The sequence below is a fragment of the Argentina silus genome (assembly GCF_951799395.1).
Source record: "Argentina silus genome assembly, chromosome: 15".
In the NCBI taxonomy this organism is placed as follows: Eukaryota; Metazoa; Chordata; class Actinopteri; order Argentiniformes; family Argentinidae; genus Argentina; species Argentina silus.
In genome coordinates, this window is record NC_139669.1 from 16,272,508 (window position 1) to 16,299,520 (window position 27,013).

A 27,013-nucleotide genomic window follows, 5' to 3' on the forward strand; every position below is an offset into this window, starting at 1 on the left:
GGAATGAGGAATTATGCCTCTTGAAGTCCACTTATGCGGAGATATTTAGAACGTTACTATTCAGCCTCTTTCCAAGACAACCATCGCCGCTGTAATGATTGATCCACAAGGGCATCATTTGAGCCTCGGTTTCAAGGGATAAAAGAACGTTGTTTTGTTCTGTTTTGTTGTTTGTCTTCAATGTCATAGAATAATTGGCAATACAAACACAAGCAAATGCTGCTTCTTATGGGCGATGGCATGGAAGGGGAGGGCTGAATTAGTTAGTGTAGGAGAACACTGTGATCCTTCACGGGTGTGACGCTGTCTACAAGCTTTTATCATGAACTGTGGAATATGTGTGTGTGTGTGTGTGTGTGTGTGTGTGTGTGTGTGTGTGTTCTCTGAAGGAGATGAGGGAGACCCCTCACTATCGGACATGCTCTCTCATTTCGGTGAAGACCCCTTCAATCACGCCTGGTACAGGCTGGTGACGCTTGCAAGCGATAGCGCCACCTATCACCCGCCCCAATAACCGGATGCTGCAAGCGCAGCCATTTCATTCAGCGAACCACTCTTCACGAGCTCAGCTCGAGAGAGAGAGAGAGAGAGAGAGAGAGAGAGAGAGGAGCAATGAGATGCATGGTCTCCCTCATCTCCTTCAAAGAAACCCGGGTTACATTTGTAACCTTTCCATTCTCTTTCAGTTGACAAGGTGCGTCAAACGCAGTCTCAAGACAGCATCGTAACATCAACAGCCTGAGAGGACTAAAGCGGTCACTCGTGAACCAGAGACAGGTCCCACAAGGGGGACACTCTGTCTTATGACTAGATGAAGACGTCACGCTCCCTTCAAGAAACGCGGTCGTTCTACCATGGCCTACATGGCACGCCCGAGAACGGCAGCCAGATGGGTCCTTCACTGTAGAGAAGGCTTTGCTGTTGTCAGGCAGAGTCCTATAAAAGGGGAGGGGCAGAGATAGGGACCCTGGAAGGGGGATCAATCTCGCAGCTCACCACACCTCAAATAGCGTACATTTTTGGTCGTAAGACCTTTGGGGGACGACCCCATAGCTCACACCTTAGAATTTTCAATTGAGGCCGGCCTTCTGAGACAAGGTTAGATCTTTCAGGGGGGCCAAACCCCATGAATGCAATCCATCAACTCGGGACGAGGGTGGAATAATTGGCCGTGCGCGTGGACCTGGAGGCGGAGTTCTCTGCTTTTTAATATAATAACTCTTTAAACACCTCTGGCCTGTGGCGCCAGGGAATAAGAGCGCAGATGGAGGTGCAACCCGTCCCAGTGCTGCCTGGTAAGGTCAGCGTGCTTCTGTACACTGAGAATCCACACGCCAGCCACAGGTGTTTTACGAACTTGGCTCGACCATTTCTACGGAAATCGTCCTCGATTGTCGAACTGAACCACAGGATTCCAGTCAAGCCAACCTGACGGATCATCGAATTCTCAGTGGAACGGTTTAAGTTGTAGCTAGCTACAAGAATACAACGATAGTACGCTTCGCAGAGGCAGCGAGAGAAGAGTGGAAAGGATGAAAGGGCGCGCTTGCAGCATCCCTAATTCGGGACGGTATTAGGCGGGGCTATCACTTACAAGCATCACCGGCCTGTACCAGGCATGACCGACCAGGGGTCTTCAGTGAAAGTGCGTGTCCCATAGCGAGGGGTCGTACCGAGCCAGCTGAAGGATAGCTCACTCTAGGTTTCTAACCTTTAAACAGCAACACTCCCGGAGGGAATTGCTTTACCTAAAGGCTAGCCCTTCATTCCTGGGGCGAACAACTCCAGTCCTCTAGAGCGAGCTGAGCCATACAGGGCTTTGTAACAGGTCTGGGTGATAGTCTCGAAGGCTGCTCTCTATGTCGTCTCTCGGTTTGTCTTTCTTTTACCACTCTCTCACCCTCTCTCTCTCTCTCACACCTCTCTCTCTCTCTCTCTCACACCTCTCTCTCTCTCTCTCTGTTTCTCTGTCTCTCTCTCACCCTCTCTCTCTCCCTCTCTCTCTCTCTGTCTCTCTGTTTCTCTGTTTCTCTCTGTCTCACCCTCTCTCTCTCTCTCTCTCTCCCTCTCTCTTTCTCTCTCTCTCTGTCTCTCTATCTCTCTCCTCTCTTTCTCTCTCTCTCTCTCTCTGTCTCTCCCCCGCCACCCCTGCACTCTCGCTTCCAGGAGCACAGCTTCACAGAGTACATCAAAGCAGTTGTCTGTAGCATTACCAACATGATATTTAATGCACAAACACACCGGCCAGGATAGAAGGTGTCACCTTCATTCTGAGTTTCTTCTTCCAATCAGCTTTCCAGTTGAGATGTCAAGAGCCGTGAAATAGGCAAGCAGGGGTTCATACACTTGCGTACACTTGCACACACACACACACACACACACGCACACACACACACACACACACTGCAGACGACACACGCTGCGAGAAACCACATGGAATGCCTCCTTTTTATTTGAAAATGTCAAGTAGCAGCTTGTATTTGAAACCTCATTTTTGCAAGGGCTGTCAAACCTGACATGGTTAAAACACCTGCAAGGTGCTCCTCTTCCTGTTCCCCATCCGCTCACTCCCGCTGATGTGTAGGCTCTGGAAGTCTGGCGGCTTAAAATAACTAGCGCCATGCAACAGACATTTATTTATTTTTCATGTCTACCTTACACTGTCTCCTCAAGAGTTGAAAATAGCAATTTCGTGACTGTTTGTGTTCCTTGTTCCAATACTGACATGGTCTAGCTAGCCGTGGTCTGCAGTCAGAGATACAGTAGTGTGTGTAAAACCGGTTGCTACATGGATTGCGTGTTATTATTCGGCATGTTATTCGGTTGACTTCTCGTTAACGTGGCCTTCGTGGAAAAACTCTCTTGGTAGAACATTTGAAATCCCTCAAGTCAAACTCTGTCATGGGCTCTAAGTCGAGGTCGAGCTGTCATGAAGACGACGCGTACAGTCGAGCACATGTCACGGCGCATCTAGACTCACCCGTTTCCCCCGACCTCTGACAATGCTGATCGCCACTGACAGCCACCATGTTTTACCAATTGGTGACACAGTGAATGTCCTGCCACTTATCTCCTCTTCCCTTTGTCATGCCCTGCTCCGGAGTGACAGGGCCGGGGGTCTGACACTGAGGCTGGGGCCAGGGGCTGCCACAACAGAGAGAGAACGGGCCTGGAAACCAGATTTACGACTGAATGACTTCCTTAGAGACTAAGTGAGAGAGAGCAAGAGAGAGAGAGAGAGAGAGAGAGAGAGAGAGAGAGAGAGAGAGGTGGGTGTAGCATACAGCAAGAGAGAGAGAAAGCAAGAAAGCGAGAGAGAGAGAGAGAGAGAGAGAGAGAATGCCGCCAGCCCTCCTACTGAACACCACTGACAGTACGACTCCCCGGCTCCCACCTCAGCCCTGAGTTATACCTCCCACTGACACTCCAATCACTAGATGGCCACTCTGACGGCTCCGAGAAAGGCTTGATGTGGAACTGTCTTTAATATCTGCATGCACTCCCCTTGGGATGGATGTGTGGGTGTGTCCCCTTCCCCCTTGTCCCCTCCTCCTCCATTTAGCGTGAGTGAACTGGTGACCTATCGAGGATGTGTTTTTTTTTTCTACCCTCTCCCCAAAACCTGCCCTGCTCTGTATAGTGAGGAGTCTAGTACTTGTGTAACTGTGAGCGTTTGGATGTGGTGCATGATCTCCTTTAGATTGAGAGTATTTATGATATTATGCACTGTAAGTATGTATGTATGTATGTATGTGTGTGTGTGTGTGAGCGTGCCTGTCTTGAAAACCACTCACTCTTATCCCATGTCGACCATCGTGCACTTTTATCAAACTGCCATTATTTTGCCCATTTTTTTGTTGTTGTTTTGTTCATCTTAAGCCCCTGTTCAGGTCAAGGACTTGAATGTCAAATTAGGTTTTTCTTTAAACCCATGTTCATATGTTCATGCTATCCAGTGTCTTGACTTGGTCAAATGTACAATAATCCATATCTCTCTGTTTCTTTTCCAGCGTGAGGCTAGCTAGCTATAGCCTACACATTGGAGTTGCGTGAAATGTCATGGGTCTGTTGATGACGTCATTGACGATGTGTTTTGCCTTCCAGAGGTAGTGAGTCAGGTCTCAGGTCTGTAAAGCAATATATTAGATTATAGAGAACCGCACTGATGAAGTGCTTATCTGATGATGAACTGGTGACATCATTACGCTGAGACGGTGTAATGCTGTAGGGAATAAGCCTAGAGAGAGATCTGTCCTAAAAAGGCATTCTCAAGTCCAGACGAGTCCAGACAGAACCTCCCCTCTCCTGTCCTCCACTCCATTGGGTGACATCAAATAGATCCCACCTGTGACACATCCAAAGCCATTCTGATTGAATCAATAAACAGATCAGGACAGGTGGAACGCCGGTGTCCCACGAGCGCTTGTACTCCGATATCTACCATTTGATGGGAAGTGACGGTTGTCATGGAAACATGATGTGAATCAACAAAAGAGGCTACTGATAACGTTGACATGACTAATCTCTTTCTTATTTCTCCCTCCTCTTTCCTTCCTTCCTTTCTTTTCCATTATTTTTTCATATCTGTGGTCCATTTGTTTAAGTGTCTTCGTATGGCTTTCACAGCGCCGGAAATCGTTTTTCTCTTTCTCTTTCTCTCATGCTTTTTCACCCCCCCCCCCCCACCCCCATGCATCCCCCCCCCTCCTCCTCTTGTGTAAGATAAGTGTCTGTAGAGAACTACTGTCAGTTATAAATCATTCTGTAACATAGCCCTCTCAGATACCAGCGAGATAAAGAAACTCATAAATAAGGATATATTATATGCAAGTTATTGCTCGGCTCTTTACCATAACAGGGGCCATGAATAAATACACAGAGGGCTGAACACCATATAGGCGTAATGGAAAACCTTGTCTGTTACAAAATTCATCAAAGCCCTCTGCTTTGGTGTTGAGCATGCAAATGAGCAAGCGTGAGCAAGAGCATGAGCCGGGGCGGAGAGCAGCTCCTCCAGATGCAGATTGCGGCATGCGGGATGTTTGTCCGTGATTAGCCCTTCTTGAGGATTTAGAATTTTGGGTTCCCGGTCTCCATGGCAACCTGAATACAATAAAGCAGTTTGAATTGGAGCCCAGTGACTCTCTTTCTCTCACTCACTCACACACTCACTCACTCTATCTCTCTTTCTCTTTCACTCTCTCTCTCTCTCTCTCTCCCTCTCAAGGCTGAGAGAAACCGAGGGAAGGAGGGAAAAAGGGAGTGGAGTTAGGGAGATAGTGGGGGAGAGAGAGAGATAACGATACAAAGAGAGGCTGAGAGAATGTATTTTGAGAGAGAGAGAGATACCGTACACAGAAAGAGAGGGAATAAGATACAGAAAAGGCGGGGGGGGGGGGGGGGGAGGGGGGGGGGGACGAGAGAGAGAGAGAGAGAGAGACTTTCTTGTCTCCCAGCACTCAATATATCCGGCCAGTAATTCAGAGACTATTTCTCACACAGAAGGCTTTTTCTTCCCCCTTGGTTCTGGACTTGGTTTATCTCGCTCTAGTGTCGCCCAGCTGTGAATCAAGCCCTCACTCTAGATAAAAAAGTTCAGTCAACTCGAAATATGTTTTTTTTTGGGGGGGGGGGAAACCAAGAAAATGTATAGTACTGTACAAAGACATGGGCTTCAAGAAGACAACGTTAGCACGACATCTTAGCTCCTGCATTCCTCTATCAGTGTCAACTGTGATTATCTTCCTGCCTGGTTATGAGACGTGTCAGGTACCTGTCTCTTTAGTGTGTCTAATGGGTCTCTGGGAGCCTATATTTGGAAATGGCCCCAGTCTCCTGGGAGACACAACAAACACAAATTGAGTTATAATAGCGTAATTCACATGAAGTAAATAACATGTCCAGCTGCATTATCAGCTGAAGTAGACCAATTACTGTGCTATAAGTGTTGTGACTGATTATTTTCCCCGACTTGGTGAATTAGTCGTTATTTGTTTCCCATGGGAGTAAATTAGATAAAATAAATAAATTAAAAAAATAGCAGGTTATCCACTTTTGTTTTATCCACACCGATGTGTTGTCGCCTAGACTGTATAGCCCCACAACTGGTATCTGGGAGGTGTCTGTCTGTCTGTCTGTCTGTCTGTTCTGTCTGTCTGTCTGTCTGAGGTGTTTGACCCACCCAGCGTTGTGCGTTGAGTTTGAGCCCTGTTTTCAGACTGGCCAGGATGTTCAATGTGAATGTGTTAACGATGGCCACTCTTGCAGACATACGAGATACCGGAGCCAAACCGGTGATGGTCTACATCCACGGGGGATCCTACATGGAGGGAACGGGGAACATGGTCGACGGGAGCGTTCTGGCCAGCTACGGGAACGTCATCGTTATCACGCTCAACTACCGCGTTGGGGTTCTGGGTAAGCAAACGCTTATCCGTCCCTCATTTCCCTCCTTTTCTTCTCTCTCTATTTCCAAGGGCTCTTTTTTTTCTAGGGCACCTTTGTAGGGCAGCTATCTGATATGCATGATGAGGATTGCTGATTGCTATGAACAGTGGAGTACAGGTAAAAGGGGATGTATTTGATGCTGCTGTACCTGAATATCCCCTGCTGTATACTCTTGTTTGCTGTGTTTGTGTATAGAGAGACCAATAATTGAGTGCGGTGCATGAATGTTTTGTGTTGCTGGGATTGGAATAAATGAAGAAATTACTATAATGAGAGTGGAAGAAAGACATGATAAGATGGGCGTGATACCAGAGAGGACTAAGGCAGAAAACATGAGAGTGTGTGTGTGTGTGTGTGTGTGTGTGTGTGTGTGTGTGTGTGTGTGTAAGAGAGTAATAAGAGAGTGAGAGTGATAGAGGGGTAGATAGAGAGGGAGGAAAAGAGAAGAGAGAGCTTGAGAGAAGCACAGAGAATTGAAAGGAGAGAGAGAGAGCGGTAGCGGGGGAGAGAGAGAGAGAGAGAGAGAGCGGTAGCGGGAGAGAGAGAGAGAGAGAGGTAGCGGGGGAGAGAGAGAGAGAGAGAGGGGGAGAGCAGTAGGAGGAGGCTGAGTGGCTGTTGGTTGGGGATTGACTCACACAGCTGAATCTCGTCTCAGAGAGAAAGAGAGAGAGAGCTCCATGGAAACGACTGCAGCAAAACAAAATGGAGTTTGTTAGCACACTATCAGAGCTCTGTACATATTTGCTCCCTCTGATCTCTCAGGGATTTTCTGACACAGTCGAATACTGTGCCAGCTCTCCTGTTTAAAATGATAAAAACGCATTACAAATATTGCAACTGTGAGTGATATTTGCGGTAGCGTATTGGTAGATAATGATTTTCTTTCTTTTCTTAGCTCAGAGTTGGCAAATGTGTTTCTGTCATTCGACTGTTTGCTCAGACTTGCTGGTTGTTCGCAAATGAGCCCCTAGTGTTTTGGACAAGAGGAAGGAGCTGAGGAAGAGCTGTGGTTTTATACTCTGGATAATTGGGACAACCGCAGTACTACAGTAAAATGCACGGGTGGTACAAAATTCATCTTGAGACCTTGTGTTGATAGAGGAGAGAGAGCTACCGTATATTAAGAGTGTGATCAGGATTGCTTTCTGTGAGTGTGTGTGTTTTCTTTTGACATTTTTTGGGATGGCGCTCAAGTCGTGGAGTGGTGACACGGTATAGCTTTCCAAGATTTGTCCCGGTGCTGCTTTTGGAGTGAAGATGGACCGTTTGTGTTCTGTTCTCAGTCTCACTAATGCTCTATGAAATGGATGATGATATATGTTATACAGCTCTCCACACGCTCGTGCGCGCACACACACACACGCACGCACACACACGCACGCGTGCGTGCATGCACACACAGACGCGCACACGCATGCACGCACACACACACACGCACACACACACACATACACACGCGCACACACACACACACACACACACACACACACACACACACACACACACACACACACACACACACACACACATACACTTCACAAATGGGCTCCCGTAGTGAGAAGACTAACAGCCGTTCTTTAAAACGACCAGAGGAAGTGAAGCATGTCGCTGTGGTGATAATGCCTACTCCTGTACTGTGGTCTGATGGCCTCCCCATGGTCGGACATTAAACTGTTATTATAGAGACACTCGTATAAAGCAAATACAACCAGCGGCAAATGAGAGAGAAATCAAAATCATGATGGAGCAATTAAAAGTAAGATGACTCTAGATTTAGAATCGTAAAATGAGAATAGGGATGCTTAGAAAGCTTTAAAAGTAGATATGTTCACAGGTTTGATGCCTATGCTTATATCACATGTATTAAACCGATAACTAGGCCTGGGGAACAGGCTGTGACATCATGCAGCCCTAATTCAGTCAGGATTACGTTAAATACTAAGTCTGTGCACGATCAACTGTAACATGGAAGACATACTATACTACACTGTACTGTATTGCACTGTTCTGGATAAGGCCCCTCAAGTGTGCATTCTGTAGATCCTTAGCAATTGCCCTATATTCTCCAAACTGTATCCAGCAAACTGTTAAAAATAATCGTGCCATGCCAAGCGTGGAGTCGAGAGAGAACGCTGATTTCAACCGGACTCAAGGACTGCGCAGGACTCCCTTCATTCGGCAGCCGGAAAAAAAAAAGCCATTTATATTCAAAGCTGAGTGAACAATTTCAAGTAAAACGGCGAAATAAATAAATAAATAAAACAATATTAATGGAAAAAATGTGCGCTCTTTTAATTAGGCTGCTTAAAGGGATGAGGGAATAATTGAGGCTGAGAGAATTAGACAAGATAATGAATATAAAGTGAAAACAGACAAGGCAACTCTAACGATAGTCCCCACCACTAATACAGGTCTCCCCTCTTCCCTGGGCAATCTGAGAATGGCATTAATAATAGAACAAAAAGCCCTGACATATACAGCCATCTGAATATTCAACCGTGTTAATGGAGACAATGGGTTATGTAATATTTATTTTTTCTGTCAAGAAGCTGAGCGGGAAAGGCATAAACAAGCTTCATATGGGTTGAGGTGAAAAGGACAGGTCTTAGCAACCCATTCAATTTTTCAGTGGGGAGGACCAGGTCATCCTGGTCATGGATTCAAATGGAGCACGCTGTTGCTCAACGAGAAACGAGTACAGACAGAAGGAATTGGAGAAACTTTATTTTCAGGAAAGTCGAGCAAATTAAGTCACTGCCGTTCCTATTCCAATTAAGGAGGTCCACTCAGTGTGTAGGGCGTGATTCTCTCATCCTCTTGCCATTCCTAACCCAACGACGAAACAGTAATTATTGCTTCAAAGTGTGGACCACGTTTCTCCTGAGGCCCTATTTGGAATATCTCAACCTTTCCCTATTTACGTTAGATGAATGAGAATTCATTACAGGTTTAATCTTGAATTACTAATGCTGCAATAGCAATTTGATTCTGCTCACATGAACACCCAGAAGAGGAAGACACTGTTAGGATCACATCATGCTATGCTTAGATGATTCTCTGGTTGGGTCAGGGACCTAAAGAGAATAGTTTATTTACAAAAGGCCAGTCTTGTTTGCTCTCTGTGCTCATTGATTGGTGTGTGACTCTCTGTGTATGTGTGTGTGTGTGTGTGTGTGTGTGTGTGTGTGTGTGTGTGTGTGTGTGTGTGTGTGTGTTAACCATCTGTGTATGTATGTGTGTGTTTGTTAACCATCTGTGTATGTATGTGCGTGCGTGCGTGCGTGCGTGCGTGCGTGCGTGCGTGCGTGCGTGCGTGACTAGGTTGCTGTGTCTCTTTAATGATGTGTATTGAGTCCCAATCAGAGGGGAGTATCTTGTATCACTGCTCTTTACAAATATAATTACTCACTGGCTCTCCAGAGCATGTCAATTTCCGGGTCCTATGGGGAGAACTTAATTACTGCTTCCAAATGCATTAAAAATGAACAAAGGCTGCCTCTCTTGCCAAAACCCAAGGTGAGGCTCCTCTTGTCAGCCGACTGCTCCGACAGGAGACGGTCAAGTACGGTACAGTATGTACTTCCAGGGACGATTCACATCCAACACACGTTAGATGAGATCCTTGCTAAGTATGTTGATGTCTATTTACAATACCTTGGATCTTAGTGATGGAGCCATCGTATGTCAGTAAAAAGCTACTTGTCATGTTGATAGCAGCTATACATACTCCTATTTGACTCCATGACTCAGTCGGGATAAAAACAACCTTCAAAATGACCTCGACCTGTGTAGCTGTAGTGTGTGTTGTCAGAAGTGCAGTGATGTTCCCTAATAAGTCAACAATGTGTTGTGTAGTTAAGGTCACTCTGTGTGGGGCGTTATGTTGCTCTCCAACGTTCCCTCAGAATATTTTTTTTTATTGTGTGTAATTCCCCAAAGGTTTAAAGCCTTAAGCTATTTCTGTCAGTTGCATGGTGTACAGTACAGTACAGTGCACTATGACTGCCAGGAGCAGTTACAGTAGGCTGCTCGTGTCCAAGGAGAGTTCAGTCCCCAGCTGCTCCACTGACCTTCTGACCCAGACTCTGTGGACTGATGGGCTTTAGTAGAGTAGGAATGTTACAGGAAGTCATCTTGACACTGCCTGGTTGAGTTCATAGTGACTGTATTAATGCTTATATGACTGTATTAATGCTTATATGACTGTATGGCTAGAGCACTTTGCTATGTTAGTTCAGTCAGGACACTTACGTTGTTTTAATACGTTTAATGAAAATGGTAATACATTAGGTTTGGCGTAAATTGGATGGCTCCGCTCTGATATAGCTCTCCGCTTGAAATTAAACAACATTAAATGCAATATTCTAAGGCGGCGAGCTCATAAACTTTTCAAACCCCCCGTAGGTAGGTAAAAACACAGAGCCAACCTGCAGGTGGAAGCTTGAGAGGTGTTGCATACTCCTACATGCTCTTTTAAGCCTAGTCCAATGAACATGTGATGTGTTTGCTTTCTTTCATACATAGATAAAGCTGTTCCGACAGCCAGCTGCCCTTCTCCTTTAAGTGCCCTGACTGAACCTACATTGAACTTCATCATCATTTTCCTCTGGGTTTAATATTATATACAGCCTTCAATATTGTTATTGTTTCTTTAGAATTGTGTAGACAGGATAAGCCCCTTGAGAAGATTACATCCAGTTTTCAAGAGAGTCCTTAGAAAAACAGTAATAGTTACTTCACAAACACACAACACGTGGTTGGATAAGATTGATGGGTAGAATCAATATGACTGCCTTCAGTTTGCTGTAGCTGAACAGTGTTACTGATCAACCCCTCTAATTTACCGCAAACAGCTGTGCCGGTAAAGTCTTTTCAAGTTTCACATTTGGTAAACATCAGATTTATGAACAAAATCGTGATCCGGGGATATTTAAAAAGAGGGTGAAAGACAAAAGTGAAGGCGGAGCGCGTTCTCTCTGTCTCCCATTATCAGGAGGGGAGCATAGCCGGAGATTTACTTGTTTTCATTGGCATTTGGATGAATTCATCCAAATTAAGCAGAGAACAAAAACATTTATTCATCCTATTAACGTCAGAGAGTGAGGGATTGAAGTAATGGTTTTCATGCTCCAGTCTGCTGCAGCTTGTTGACGCCGCCGTGCTACAAATCACAGCCAGGATGTTAACTCCTTAGCCTCTCTTGTCTGACTCATAGCAGTGTACTGTTTACGGAGACACAAAGACACAAGGCTGGGAACGAGACTACTTTCTCCTCAGTGTTCTCTTCTTAGCTTCCGAAGAGTTGTTTCTTCATGCCGCTGTTGGTGTCAGGTGTCAAGGGTCAGAAGCCTCTATGTACAGCTATAAAGATCCTTTCATGGATGGATGTTTTCATATGAAGTTGTTTGTTTAACTACAGTGCCCTGTGTAAATAATGGGACAGTGAAGCATTGTTTCTTCTTCTGGCTCTATACTCCAAAGGTTTGGATTTGAAATCAAACAATTACTATGAGGTTAAAGTATAGATTGTCAGCCTTTTAGTTGATGGTATTAATGTACAGGTTGGTTTCACCATTTTGAAATGGCAACACTTTTTATACATACAGTGGCTTCGGAAAGTATTCCGACCCCTTAACTTTTTCCACATTTTGTTGTGTTATAGACTCAATTTTAAATGGATTAAATTATTATTTTGGTGCCATTAATCCACACACAATATCCCATAATGACAAAGTGAAAAAACATTTTTTGAAATTTCTGCAAATGTATTAAAATTGAAATACAGAAATCCCTCATTTACATAAGCATTCAGACCTTTTGCTGTGACACTTTTAAAATGAGCTCAAATGCAAAAATGTCGTCAACAAGTCATTCAATAAGTTGAATTGAGTCCATCTTAATGCAAGGATAATAGTTAATGTGATTTTTGAATGAATATCTGTGTTTTTATAGCTTCTCTTTTATAGGGTCTATTTTTATAGGAATAAATTACACACTGTGTGGATCAGGTTGTCATTACAAACTGAGCAAATGGAGAGGAACAAAACTGTGCAGGAATGCTACCCTGAGACCTGGTGAGTTGAATGGCAGAGAGGAAAAAGCACAATTGTGTTTGCAACAATGAATTCAAGTGATACAGCAAAGAAAGTGGCTGGAAATGTGTTTATTTGGTTTTACTACAAAGCATTAAGTTTAGTGCAAATCCAGCACATTCAATACAGTTTCTTCACCATCCCTCATGTGAAGAATAGTGGTAGCTGCATCATGTTATGGGTATGTTTGTCACCGGCAGGGACCGTCAGGATTAAGAGAAAATTTGGAAATTTGCTGAGTTGGTAGTGACATCCTCGTCCACACAGTGTGTAATTGATTCCTGTTCAAACCAAAGACGCTAAAAACAAGAGATATTAATTCTGAAATCACATGAACTATTATTCTTGCACTCAGATGGACTCAATTCAACTTGTTGAGTGACTTGTTGAAGACATTTTTGCATTTGAGCAAATTTTAAGGGTGTCATAGCAAAGGGTCTGAATACTTACGTACATGTTTTAATAAATTTGCAAACATTTCTAATAATGTGTTTTCTCTTTGTCATTATGGGGTATTGTGTATGGATTGATGGCAAAAAATCTATAATATATACAAAACATTTTTAATCCATTTTAAATTGAGTCTATAACACAACAAAATGTGGAAAAAGTGTAGGGGTCTAAATGCTTTCCAAAGCCACTGTAGTCACCCTATTTCAGAACATGATGTCCAAATTAAGTATGTTTACATGTTTACTGTAGTATTTTTTGAGAATACTTTGCATGCAATAACTGCCTGAAATCTGCTACCCATTGACCCCACCAGATGCTGGATATCTCTGCCAGGCCTGTACTGCAGCCATCTTCAGTTGTTTGTTTTGAGGTCTTGTTGCTTAAAATCTTTTCATCAGGAAATTAAATGCATGTTCAATTGGATTTAAATCTGAAGATTGACTTGGCCAGTCAAGAAAACCCTCTCATTGCTATGGCAGTATGTTTTGGGTCATTGTCTTACTGTATTATAAAGCCCCATCCAATGAATTTGGAGGCATTTGCTTGTACTTGAGCAGACAAGATGTTTATGTACACTACAGAATATATTCTGCTGCTGCTGTCAGCAGTTACATCTTCAAGTTACCAGTTCTAGTGGCAGCTGTACATAACACCCCTTCCACCTTTCGCATATAAGGTGGTATGCTCAATCTTGGGCAGATATTTTTTTCTACAATCTTTACTCTTGGGATCACTCTGGTACCATTTTCAGACCATTTTGCAGGCTTTTTAGCAAACTGTAAGTGACCATCCATTTTGAGGATAACTAGTGATTTGCACCTTGCAGTCAAGCCTCTCTAGTTCGGCGGTATTCTGCGGATGGTAGTCTCTGACACATTCACGCCATCCTCCTGGAGAGTGGTCCTGATCTGTGGGACAGTTTTGGGGGTTTTCTTAATTATGGTGAGCATTCTTCGGTCATGTAGAAGTCTTCCTTGGCTTACCAGCCCATTTGCAATTGCTGAGGTCACCAGTGCTTTTTTTATTTCTATTGATGTTCCAAACTGTTGATTTTCTGTTTTTTCAACTCCAAAGACAAATGCAAAGCTTAGAATCAATACTAGACATTGAAAACTCTCTTGTGCCTGCACACATGACGTGATGGAACACACCTGACTAACCAGAAACACCTGTCAAGCCAATTGTACCATTACTTTTGGTCTCCTGAAATAGGGGGACTATGTATAAAAAGTGTTGTCATTTGTAAATGGTGAAACAAATATGTACACAAATACAATCAAATAAAAGCTAAGAATATATATTTTAACCTAATAGTAATTGTTTGAGTATAGAGCCACTGGTTTACTGGTCCATTACTTACGCAGGGCACTGTGAATGGTACAATGACAATTCATGGAAATCCAGTCCTCAATGAAACAACACATTGCAACATTTCCAATTAACCTTTCTTTAACACTACAACTCTTCACCGGATTGTTGTAAATAAGATGCGTTGTCAATCAACTTACCTGCTAAGTGTTCATTAAGACAAAGAGCATACACAATAACATTTGAGGACGAAAGACTTCTGCGGTATAAAAGCAATAATTTCCACAAGACGGTATTTATACCAGAGGAAAACTGTTGTGCTTGTGTATTGTCTTTAGATGAGAACTGAATGATTACAGAACTTTGCTGAGCACAGTATAACGGTAACCACGTTTTTAAAAGACATGAAAGAGCTTAGCAGACAATCACTTTCATGTGGGTCAAGGGCTTCAGAAGCTGTACAAAGTGAAACGCTTCAACAAAGATGCTATTGGAAAGGCTCAGATGGAGTTGTGGCTCCATGAAGAAAAACATGTGTCTCTTCTTTGTTCTTTCTCTTGGATGAGAGCTTTGTTGTTGGTCATCTGACCTTCTACTACTGTGAATAACAAGGCTTGGAGCCTGCTGTTTGTATTTTGATGTCCTTACTGATTAACAATGTAAATGATATTGCTTCATGAGCAGGCTGATTATCATTCAACATTAAATGTTATACAAATGTGATATTTAATTTCTCTATTCATGTTTTGGTATGTATGTTTGGATACAGGAACCCCTAGACTGCAGGACACTTTATAATGGACAAACCGTAATATTGAGAGTATGACTAGAGGAATATTCACCATGTGCTGGCTTGTCGACAACTGCAGATGACATTTCCATTTTCACTTCGGCTAAAACTGATAACACAAATTCTGGGGAGGCGCTCCAATTTCCATGTGTCTTGCTTCCACTAGGAATCTTGTCATGTTTTCAAGTGGTCCTTACCTTTGAGTGTTGGTTTTAGATGAAGTATCTCACAAACAATTAAAAAATAATGGATTTATAGTGGGACGCACTAGCAATCTGATGATTAAGCTATTTTCTCACCTTTGTTTCTGTGGAACGGGCTATTATATGCACAAATAGACTTCTCCAGGCTCTGTGCCCCTCTTCTGAGTCACTCCCTGGCCTTACCCGGTGCATCTGGAGCCAGATGCCCTTGTTTAATAGCAGCTCCAATAAAACCTGAACTATGCACTATTGTGAGGGTTTGATACTGCTGTTATCTCAAAGGTTACATTTATATTCTTTTTATAACGAAACAATGGCAACATAATCTCTGTTCTCTTTAGAAGCTTCAAAAGAGGGGGATCTTCTAGTGAGCAGTTAGCTGACATAGATGTCTAGAGTGGACAGTAGGGCAGCGTACAGCAGCTGGTGAAGTGGTTCTGTAGCTCCGTCTGTCAAGCAAAATCTTTTTATCTCAAGAAATGATGATAGAGATGACGTCTTTCATTAAGCAGATAGGGGAAAGGGCCATGGAAGAAAAGACCCTTTGATTTAAACAAGTGGAAAAAGCAAAACCAGAGGAAGAAAATATAGTGGATATCAACCTGTCTGGGGACAGGGAATCAGGGGGCTGTACTGTAGGTATTGTTTTGTTTTGTGTACCCCACCAAGGTTTCAACACTACGAACACAATCAATCAAATGCAAACAATCTTAATGATTGTAGAGACCTGTTTGCAAACTAATGTGTTTTTGTTTGGAGAACAAAAAGGCTCCTGGATGATGCTCTGCACCCTAAGGCGAATATTTGTATTGCCAAAAGTCCTTTAAAACTTAACTCTATTCCCAGCATATATCGAGCTTCTTGTTTACGGTGTCTAAAAGATCTATCTGTGGTGATTCATTGCCTCTGTGCTTTGTTTTGCTTTTACTTTGCTCCGGGAGGGAGTTTTGGCTTTCGGATGGCAGCTGGATTTTTTTTCCTAGCCGCATTTTGTCCTTGAGGGATCTTTAACTTCAGAGCTGAAATACACAGGCGCTTCTTTCTCCTCCTCAGGGTGAAAAGCACACAGGTAGATGCTGCCTTATCGAACGGAAACCAGTGCATACACCTTCCAGAAGGAGCATGAAGTGAACCGTTTGATGGTTCAGTAAAGAAAAAGAGTATACAGAACCATTATTCCCCTTGTGCTGCTCACTCCTCCTCTGCTGTGTGTGTGGGAGGAAGAAGAGAAGGTGGGATGGAGAGAGGGAGGGCAGGATAGAGGGATGGAGGGAGAGAGATAGAGGGAGGGCAGGAGAGAGGGATGGAGAAGGAAGAGAGAGAGAGAGAGGGCGGGGAGGGGGGCAGGAGAGAGGGATGGAGGAGGAAGAGAGGGAGGGCAGGAGAGAGGGATGGGGGAGGGAGAGAGAGAGGGAGTGCAGTAGAGAGGGATGGAGGAGGGAGAGAGAGAGGGGGAGGGAAGGAGAGAGGGATGGAAGAGGTAGAGAGAGAGAGGGAGGGCAGGAGAGAGGGATGGAGGAGGGAGAGAGAGGGAGGGCAGGATGGAGAGATGGAGTAGGGGGAGAGAGAGGGATGGAGGAGGGAGAGAGAAAGAGGGAGGGCAGGAGAGAGGAATGGAGGAGGGAGAGGGAGGGCAGGAGAGAGGGATGGAGGAGGGAGAGCGCGGGATGACAGGATGGAGAGATGGAGTAGGGAGAGAGGGAGAGGGATGGAGGAGGGAGAGAGAGAGGGAGGGAGGGAAGACAGGACAGAGGGATAGAGGAGAGAGAGGGAGGGAGGGCAGGATTGTGGGATGAAGAAGAGGGGGGGATGTTTGCCAATCATCAGGTGTGTTTTGGATCAGGAATGATGTGTGTGAGGAGATATATTTTGGCCAGGCAGGCTGAGCTACTTGCTACTTGTCTTGTAGGGACATTAATCATGACTGGGCCGTGTAGAGCAGCCAAGGTCAGCAGTCCTCATATGTGTGGGAGGCAGGCAGCCTCCCTCCCGCCACCACAGAGCCCTGCTGCGGATGAGCCGGAAGAGAGGGAGCAGATTGGCTGAAGGGGGGTTAAGGTTTCAGGTTGAATGGGATGGGGGCGGGTGGCGGGGGAGCAGCGGGGGGGGACAAGGTTGGGAGCGGAGGTCAGGGGATAATGTTAAGGTGGTAGACTGAAGAGAGGGAGGTGTGTTTAAGGTGGGAGGTGTAAGAGGTATGAGTGGAGGGGAGGGAGAGGAGGGGGGGTAGGTGAGAGGTGGTGAGAGCCATGAATTGAGGGGAGAGGGGGGGGAATAGGTGGATGGTGTAAGAGGTGTAGTATGAGTGTGTGTATGTGGGGGGGGGGGGGGGGGGGTGGGAGGCTTAAGAGGTACAGTATGAGGCGGGGGGTGGGGGGATTGGTGGGAGGTGTAATAGGTACAGTATGAGTGTGTGTGTGTGTGTGGGGGGGGGGGGGGGGGGGGTTAGTGGGAGGTGTAAGTGGGAAGGTGGGTGTTAAGTCCACTCACGCTCTCTTTATGACTCGGCAGGAGAAGAACATCGAGACACCAAAAGCACTGAGTAGGAGTTCGCAATTATTCAAATTGGAGAAGAGTGAGAATTATGCTGGGGCTTTTGTTGAGCCGAAAGAGAAAGAAGCTGTCCAGTGTGGTTTTGTTAGATAGACGCAATTATTCCTTATTCTGCATTTAATTATGTAAAATCCGCCAAATGACACTGGCAGGCAAATGAATGGTCTGGGAATCAAATGACAGGGCATGATGGGTACGGCTTACTGATTCCTGTCCTCACAGGTTGTCACGGCTGGCTGAGAGTTAATTTGCAGAGAGTGAGCGGTAATAAACATCTCATAACCCTGACGAGGTCCATCAGGACAGGCTTGACTCAAGGTTCAAGACATTTCAACAGGCTTTGCTGCCAGATGCCGTCTTTGTTTTGCCGAATACCTGTGGCACACAAACTGAACGTCCCTACTCGGGAATCCAGAGCTTGCAATCCCTCCTCCCAAATGTGAGCTCCCATGAGCTGCAATCCCTTCTCCCAAGTGTCCCCTCGTTCATCAGGCATTGGATTCGTGTAGGCCTAAGCATGGCCAAGAGGGAGTTTTCCACTATATTACTTACACCGGTCCATTTCTTTCCAATACATAAAAGGGGAGTGAACAAGTACACACTTCAAGAAGAAGACTAGAGACAACAAATTTGTTTTTGATGGCGGACGATTCACTGTCCTCCTCAACAGTTGTTTGTGTCCCCTAATCACCAGTTGGGCTTATTGAGATTACTGGGGAGAACACAGGAAGGCTTTGAATCGCAGAGACTGGAGAAGTTCTAGGGATTTATTGTAAATATCATGCGGGATAGAGGTGAGTAACCAGACGCTGCTGAATGCCATTCTCTCATGACTAATAGCGGTGAAATGTGTTGATATATCCTGAATGTGTCGTTGGAACCTCCATGGCTTCAGGTGTTGGCTGACATTCTCTCTGTGGAACTGTCTGTCAATCTGGCGCCCGTCCTCTAGAGCTCTGCTACTATTTTTTGTGGTGTTATTTTTCAACACCGCAGTCGCTGCACTCGAATACTAGACTATTTGTTTCTCCCCTTCCCCGAATGATATTGATTAAATTCATCACTGTGGTATTGTTCCAAACCAACATCCAGTTTCCTTCATAATTTAAGGCTTCTTCTCCGCTTTCCACAGACATTCAAAGTGGTGCGTGTCGTTACTCGAAATGGGTCATCTGCTCTCTGCAGTGCATGTGGCCTATTAAATGCATCCATGTGCTGTACAGCTCAATACACGGCAGGTCTTCTGGGAGACGTCTATAGAACAGAGACTCCAGTCCAAGGCGGAGGATTATGGTTTCTGTTTCTCTGTCGTATTGGCTGCGTGCCCATGTGACTGGTGACCTCATGCCACTTGTCCTTTCCTCTCAGTGGCCACATGCTGGTGAGTTGACCTTTCCCATTAACCCTGCTGTGTGCCTGTCATTTGAAGTCTTTATTATTCAGTGTTCCCATTGGTATACTAGGAAAAACATGGAAGGGAGAGATGCAGACGCAGGCCTCCATTTCATACGGCTGCTGCTGTTCTTCTATTTCTCTCTGGTACTGTACCTCGAGGATTAGTTCTGTTCCAAGAGTCTGCTCACCAGGTTTTTTTATTTGTATTTATCCTTTATTTATATAGAGGATCTTAGTGAAACAGAAGAGCCCTGTGAGGTGGTGATACTAGTCAAGTCGATGTGTGCTGGAGAACATGGAGGGAGATGCAGACCCTGTCTTCTGTTTACACAGGCAGCTGCTTGTCTGTTTCTCCATGGTATTTGGTGATGGGTGATTGGTGATTAGTGATTGGTTGGTGCATTCATTGGCGGGTGCGTCCACAGAGTCGGCTCACCTGGTCTTACCAAGTCTTTCAGTCGAGGATTGATGATGAAAAGGCAAGGATGAAGAGCAGCAAGCACCCTTGGTATGAAGCGTATTTACAAGAACAATCGCAGAACGATTTGACGTTTTAGAACATGAAATATGTGATGCTGTTTGTCTTGTAACTTGCGTTTCTATTCAGCCGAGGGAGGAAGGACATTATTGATTTATGATCTAGAGAGAGGTCGGCCTTGCTTTCATTTTATCGATTTTATTGGCATTGCTAATCAGCAGTCATTCTAATTAAATTGAGTTTACACGTGAAGTGCTCTAAAGCGTATTCAGACTCGTACTGAACGTGTGCTGTTTGATTGTTGCCTACTGTAACGATTAGATATAGTAAGACAAACAAAAGGGGAGAACACAGTTTTCAAAAACAATACTATATTCCAATAGCTTGCGTTCACGAACCGACCGACAAACGGTAAACAAACGGTGAAGACTAAGCAGGGAGTGAAGGGAAGTGAGGGTACATAAAGCATCAGTGACAATTAAACACAGGTGCAGGTGATAAGTTATTGATGAGGTGGCACAGTGGACGGCCAGAGGGAGACTCCTAGGTACCGCACTGGGGAGTGCGACCCCCACCCGTAACAGCCTCCACCCAAAGTAGGTGATAAGAGCTCTGTATGAAAAAGGACTCGCCAGGGACGTATTTTAAAGAGCAAAAGGCTCAGTATGTAATCAGACAGAGTCAATCCTCTTCCCACGCTCTCCCCCTCTGATATTATTCATGAATGTTTTCTCCTTCTCTCACATCCATTACATCTTTATCACAACTATTTTCATTATCAGCCCAGCTCTGCCACTTGCTTTCACTCAACCTCATTCTACTGCGTTACTGCCAAGTCAGCAGTCTCCCACCAAAAGTAATCCACTGCCTCTCCTAATGGACCCAGATATACCCCTCATCGTTTTAATACGACTGAAGCAGTCTGCACAGAATACGGCAAGCGAGCTGTATGACATGGCATCCGCACCACATTGCAGCCCTGGTAACTCTGCAATGCAAGAAAAAGCCTTTAAGGCACATCTTATCAAAATACAGCACACGTACCTCAATAATTGCTTTGTTTAATGCTATAGGGGGTAATGAATAGTTTGTTGAGACGTTTTCTCTATGTCTGTAATGAAAATGAAATATTTACTTGATACTTGCAGCTAAATGATAGTTTAGTTGTGTACACAGTTTGTGCACGTGTTTGTTTGTAGCCTTGTCAAGCCCCTAACTGGCCTGCATGCAGTATAACAAGGGAGGTAGCCAGAGGACACATTACAAATGCTTTGGCCCTGCAATATTTTTCATCATTAAAAATAGAATGTTGAAATGGGGTTTGGATTACAAATGGGGAAATTGCAAATGCATGTTTTTTTTCCCCCTGTCTGAATCAATTGAACAAACCGGCATGATATTTGATGGCCTGTGAGCTCCAATTATTAGAACAATATTATGGCTGGGGTAAGTCAGGGTACTCCAATGGAATTCCAATACTGTGGGGAGGCTATTTGTAATGCTGCTAGTCCTTCAGGGGCTGGGGAAGGGCATACAGCTCAATAACTCAATTCTTAACAATTAGCCCCTGACATGTCCCCCAGAAAACAGATAGAGAAGGCTCTAGTGGATAATATTTCCAAAGTATAGAGATTAGTGGTCGGCAATCTCAATATCATTGCAACTAAGTATGACAGGGAGGAATTTGAGACTTAGGCACAAGCTTTTGATAATATCAGGGTTGACAAGTAGGAAATTACCATTTAACAAACACTGAAAGTACAGTAGTTATTCTAACCAACATACAGTAAATATCTCATCACAGCAGCAAAGTCAGTACTAAGTACACACTGATTAATGGGCAAAATCACTGCATTATTCAGTAGTAGCTAATTATATACAGCACAGACTTGACATACATCTTCTGATCTGCGGTACACTGTAGTAAATGAATAATCCAGCACTGCAGTTAGACTGTCAGCCAGTGTTACATGAGGAGGGAGAGTTAGTAGTTAGGAAGTTCTACTGAAATGGTTCTTTTGAACTCGTTCAGTTCATCGATTAATATTTGGGGTGGGGTCTAATAACTTTGAGTGCAATTAGATTTTGGAGCAGATACACAGAGCCACTAGCATCTTTATATTCATGTGAAACTAAATATATCATACAACCAATTAATCATTTGAGATGAAATGAAGAAAAGTAAAAGGTAAAAAAAAAATACAATTCAACAAATCAATTGTGAAGACAAATCGACTCACTCGAATCACTAAAAAGTAGTTGTTAAAAAAAATAAAAAGATTTGTTTGTGAACTGCACATCATTAAGAGTGAGATGGACTGATCTCACCTAGCTGGTCCTATCCTTGGTGTTGGCTCTCCTCCCCCACCCATCAGCCCAGCAGGCTGCTGTAGTGACCTTGGGCCTGCGCCGACCTTGCTGTATAACAGCGGCCTGATGTTATTAGATTGGCCAGGAAGGAGAAAGGTTGAAACAGCTACAGTACGCAGTCTATCGCACCTCCATTTGATCTGCTCTGCACTTTCAGAGGGGGAAAACAAATACAGCTGTCCGAGGGCATTTGGCTTTGTGTGTGTGTGTGTGTGTGTGTGTGTGTGTGTGTGTGTGTGTGAGGGTGCACGTGCATGTCTGTGTTAGTCATTCAAACAGAGGCCCTCCAGTGATGGAGAGAGAGGGGGCAGTGTGGAGTCACCTGCCCAGCCTGCCCAGGGGAGAGCTTACCTGCCTGGGGGGAATGAGCAGTGAGTCTGGGAACCTGCTCGTCCTGGGTCCAGACGGACCTTATGCTGTGCTGTGTGGGAAGAGGTCGTAGCGTCGTGAGCAGAGCCCCAGGGGCCGCTAGAACAATTAGAAAGATGTGTTTCTGGGTCACTGGAGCATAGTTACATTCTTTTGAGAGACATCTTGTGTTACAGTGAGGGGAAAGAGGCGTTTCTCTCGCTCTTCTTTCATCTGCTCGCCGTAGAGAGACCTCCATTTTAAAACATACCCGTACGATGACTGAAAATAGCTTTCCATCTTTCAATCTGTGCCTTACACATTTTAATCTCACTCACACAAATTCAATAAACCGTATCCACAATCGCCGATGCTGCAAACAAGTACATGCCCTTACGTGGCAGGCGCAGAACACGATAGCAATAACTACCCTACAAGAGAACAAGCCGTCATTGTAAACACAATGTCTTAGTCGCTGTGGACATACAGCTATACTCCATGCCCGCTGCAGCACAGTAAGTACAGGCAATGGTGTGTAATGAAATGTTACATGAAAAGTCTGATAGGCTTTAGATTTTTTGGACATCTTAACAAGAATCCATTGTTCCCTTTATGAGACTTCCCAATCCCAATTGCTTTCACCCGGACTAAACTGCCCGTAGGCTCTGTACCTCTTACAGAGCCACGCTACAAAGGTGGTTAATCTCGCCATAAACAAGTTAACAACGCTTGACAGGAATCAGAATGGAACGGGGCCAACGGACAATGAGAGCCTCTCTTACGGTTCATATATCAAGGATGTAATCAGTGATCTAATGGTAGGGTGCTGATATACACTCACCAAACACTTTATTAGGAACACCTGTACACCTTGTCATGGTGGAGGTGGTGTAATGGTGTGGGGAATGTTTTCTTGGCACACTTTGGGCCCGTTCATACCAATCAATCATCGCTTGAATGCCACAGCCTATTTGAGTATTGTTGCTGACCATGTGCATCCTTTCATGGCCACAATATACCCATCTTCTGATGGTTACTTCCAGCAGGATAATGCACCGTGTCACAAAGCCATCTCAAACTGGTTTCATGCACGTGACAATGAGTTCAGTGTTCTTCAGTGGCGTTCCCAGTCACCAGATCTGAATCCAATAGAACACCTTTGGGATGTGGTAGACCGGCGAGATTCACAGCTTGAAAGTGCATCTAGAAAATCTGCAGGAATTGTGTGATGCAATCATGTGGATGTGCATCACCATGGACCAGAATCTCCAAGGAATGTTTCCAACATGTTGTGGAATCAATGGCACGAAGAACTGAGGCTGTTTTGAGAGCAAAGGGAGGCCCTACCCAATATTAGTTTAGTGTTGTTAGGGACAGCAACAGACACTCATGAATAAGGATGTTGTATCCTATGAATTGTATTCGGGCTGTTGGCTGAGCAATCACTCCAGTGCTAATCACACACTTGATCATTTAAAATGGCTGTGCCACCCCCAGTCTAATTTAACAATCCACCCCCTTTGTTTTAAGCATAAATTGCGTATCAATAATCTTTGGAGCTAGCATGGGTGAAGCCCTGTGTGTGAGACTTTGTTTCTCAGTGTTGGCAACTAGGCTAAATGTCTGCTCTTCCTAGGATACCATTTTTCATGCAGGATTATAAAACGCTGACTGCACGGTTGAACAGCCTACATTTGCATTTTAATGCATAACCCCATTTACATGTACTAACAATACCGCTGTGGTCAAAATGATAATGATAATGCCTTCAATTGGGTGAAAATAAATAGTTTAGAAGCACTTTCAATGAAATGCAGTGCTGTGAAGGATGTTGCACCATCCATCTCTGATGCATCGCTAATATCGTTTTTCACAGAGTACAAGTCAGGCTCTTCGCTACGTCATTTGCTATTTGCTCTCAGTAGAGTTAGCATTGTTTCTCCAATGCCCATTTTCCCCAGTGTTGGAAAAGGCTAAATTATCCTGCACTGCCATTTAGCAGCCGTAAGAAGCTTAGAAAGGTCATGCTTACATTTCATATGAACTGAACGGTCAACGCAATCATAGAGTGCTTTCCTATGTTCGAAGAAATACCCACCAGAACCGTTTTGTCTTAATAGACCAAGCACTAATTCAAATACTGCTGATCCCTTTGCCAAAAGACAAAACCCTGGTATCTCATATCTTTATGGCATACAAGTAAATTAGCCCTGAAATCCTCTATACTAATGTATGTTTGGGCAGTGAGCTGCCTCGTTAGGTTAAATAATTAATTCAAGCGGGGCTAATTATGAAAACCGCTCACAACCGGGACTAATTCTCCTCCTGGTTTAATTAGACCAGACGGCTGCCACTCAACGCTCTCCTCCACGCTACTCACGTCAGCCATGGATACTCACGTCAGGAGATAAGGCTCCAAAACAGGACCCCAGCCAGATTTAGGCACCCACCCCCCCCCCGACAGGCACCATTAGACCTACACTCTACTGTTGCTACTGAGAGCAGTGCTACAACACACACAGTCTGGTGATCCACAGTGAAGAGAGAAGAGAGGGAGGAGAAGAGAGAGAAGAAGAGAGGGAGATACGATCAACGCAATGGCTTCATAGTACACCCACAGGCACCATTACACTCTCTGCTGCCTACTCTTAGCCACAATGTGCAGAGGAAGTCTGGTCGTTTTTTTAAAAGAGAAGAAAGATACTGCATGTGATTAACAGAATGGCTCTATAGCACAGTTATTCATTCTGTTGCATTGTGTTAACCGTTACACCAAAGCCGCAGCAGAAAAAGAAATGAGAAATAGATTTGAGCACCATAATAAAGCAGTTATGCAACTGTTATGCAATCTGCTTGCTCCTGATGCTAGCATTTAGCCACGGTTTTAGCCAAGGATTTGTACTGTTGCTTGACAACATCCACCTCAGTAAGATTCAGGGGTCTACAGAAAGCCACCTGGGGTTTATCCCGCACACATCTGTTAGTAGATGTGGGATCAGCATCTCTAACCCATAGTCTCTTGGCTAAATGCAGCCCCAAGTAAGAAACAGAGCATGTGAGGAAGACTGTGAGATCGGAGACAAGGAGCCGCATTTGAGAGACAGAGACGATAATAGAGACTATGGGTCACTGACCAAACAAAAGTGAGGTCAAACTGTTATTTTATGTAGCCTAGCCAGACACACCACACAGCAATCTGTATAATGAGTCTCTTGACTGAGCGGGCTTGTTCTCCGACACATATCCATCCAACACACATCCCCTACTCCAGCCAGGCCTGTCAACCTTCGGGGGGGAAGAGAGGAGAGGAGAGGAGAGAGAAGAGGAGATGACATGTACATCGAGAGACATGAAAAGAGGAAAGTTCTTCTTCTGAACAAAAAGGAATGTCTGGCTCTGAGTGCGCCTCGTCTTCCTTTCGTCTTGGCTTCTCTCAGTAGATATCTACTTCCTAAACGGTGGCAAAGTGTTAGCCTCCAGGTGATTATCGCAGCCAATTGATCCTGATAATGTGATTGACATGAGGTTTTGGATCGTTGTCCCCCCACAATGAAATCAGGGAGGGGGGCTATGGATCAGTCTCACAGACAATTTGGACGAAACGTGGGTGAATGATGCGTCTTGCCATACCGATTGTTAGGAGTTTCGAGGTGACACCGATCCATCTTGTGAAGTGATAGGTTGTTGTCATTAAAAATGTCATTATAGGGTGCAAAGATTGGAGACTCAGACCGCACCTTTTGGCCAATTGACTGTTTTCAAATAATACTGTCCAACCCTTGAAAATGAATCAAATAAGCACAATAAGCTCTGGTTACTTTTCTACCTCAAATCCTTGGGCTGCCTAAACGAAAAGCTGATAATGAATCAAATAAGCACAACACATTCCGGTAACTTTTCAGTCAGATGTCTGAACAATTGTCACCAATTCACACCAGGAGGGGCGCAACTGTACATCATTTGTGCAGGACAACATGTTTACTGTACACTTGTTTATATTTGGAGTAATGTAACCTTATGGCCCAGATGAACTGACAGACTTACACAGTTTAAGTGAGACACCTCTAGGTACAGAAACACATCCTGGAATGGAGGGAAGAAAGTGAATTAAGTCTAAATATCTGGTGGGAATTGCACCAAATGAAATGATTGACAACCCTACTAATCTGGAGCATGCCGGTTGTCATCTAATAACAGGGAGATGCCCTTGGAAGGCTGAGTCTCGACTAGTTTAGTTTCTCAGTCCGCGGAGAGCGGAGGCAGAGAGGAGAGGAGCCGTTGCAGGGACTGGGGTCATGTTTGAGCACGGTGACAATTTCACCCGACAACAGTCCCGTTGTATTTGTGCTTTGTCAGCACGCACTTAAAGCACGGTTGTCGTATTTAATCGAATTACCTGCAGGAGCAGCTCCTTCTTTTATTAATTTATTGGTGCGGGAGGGGGGGTAATAGAGCAGATATGAGCTCCTTTGGGTGTAGAGTGTTTGTGTTTTCTGACACACGTATCGACGGTGGTGCTTGAGGTAATCGGGAACGACAGTGGCAACCGCCCTGGCGCTCAGCAGCGAGAGGACCA

General features: G+C 44.6%; 1 protein-coding gene across 11 annotated transcripts in view; it reads left to right on the top strand.

Moving 5' to 3' along the window:
- The window catches only part of nlgn3a (neuroligin 3a), a gene marked incomplete at both ends in the record, with an annotated part of 89,172 nt that overhangs the window by 12,267 nt on the left and 49,892 nt on the right, over nt 1-27,013 (top strand). For 9 of the 11 annotated variants that reach the window (XM_083685646.1, XM_083685649.1, XM_083685654.1 and 6 more), the window contains one exon: nt 6,268-6,417. In XM_083685646.1, coding sequence (XP_083541772.1) covers nt 6,268-6,417 — 150 coding nt within the window. Of the gene's footprint in view, nt 1-6,217; nt 6,418-27,013 lie in introns of all 11 variants that reach the window. The other 2 variants (XM_083685650.1, XM_083685647.1) reach the window with 2 other exon arrangements.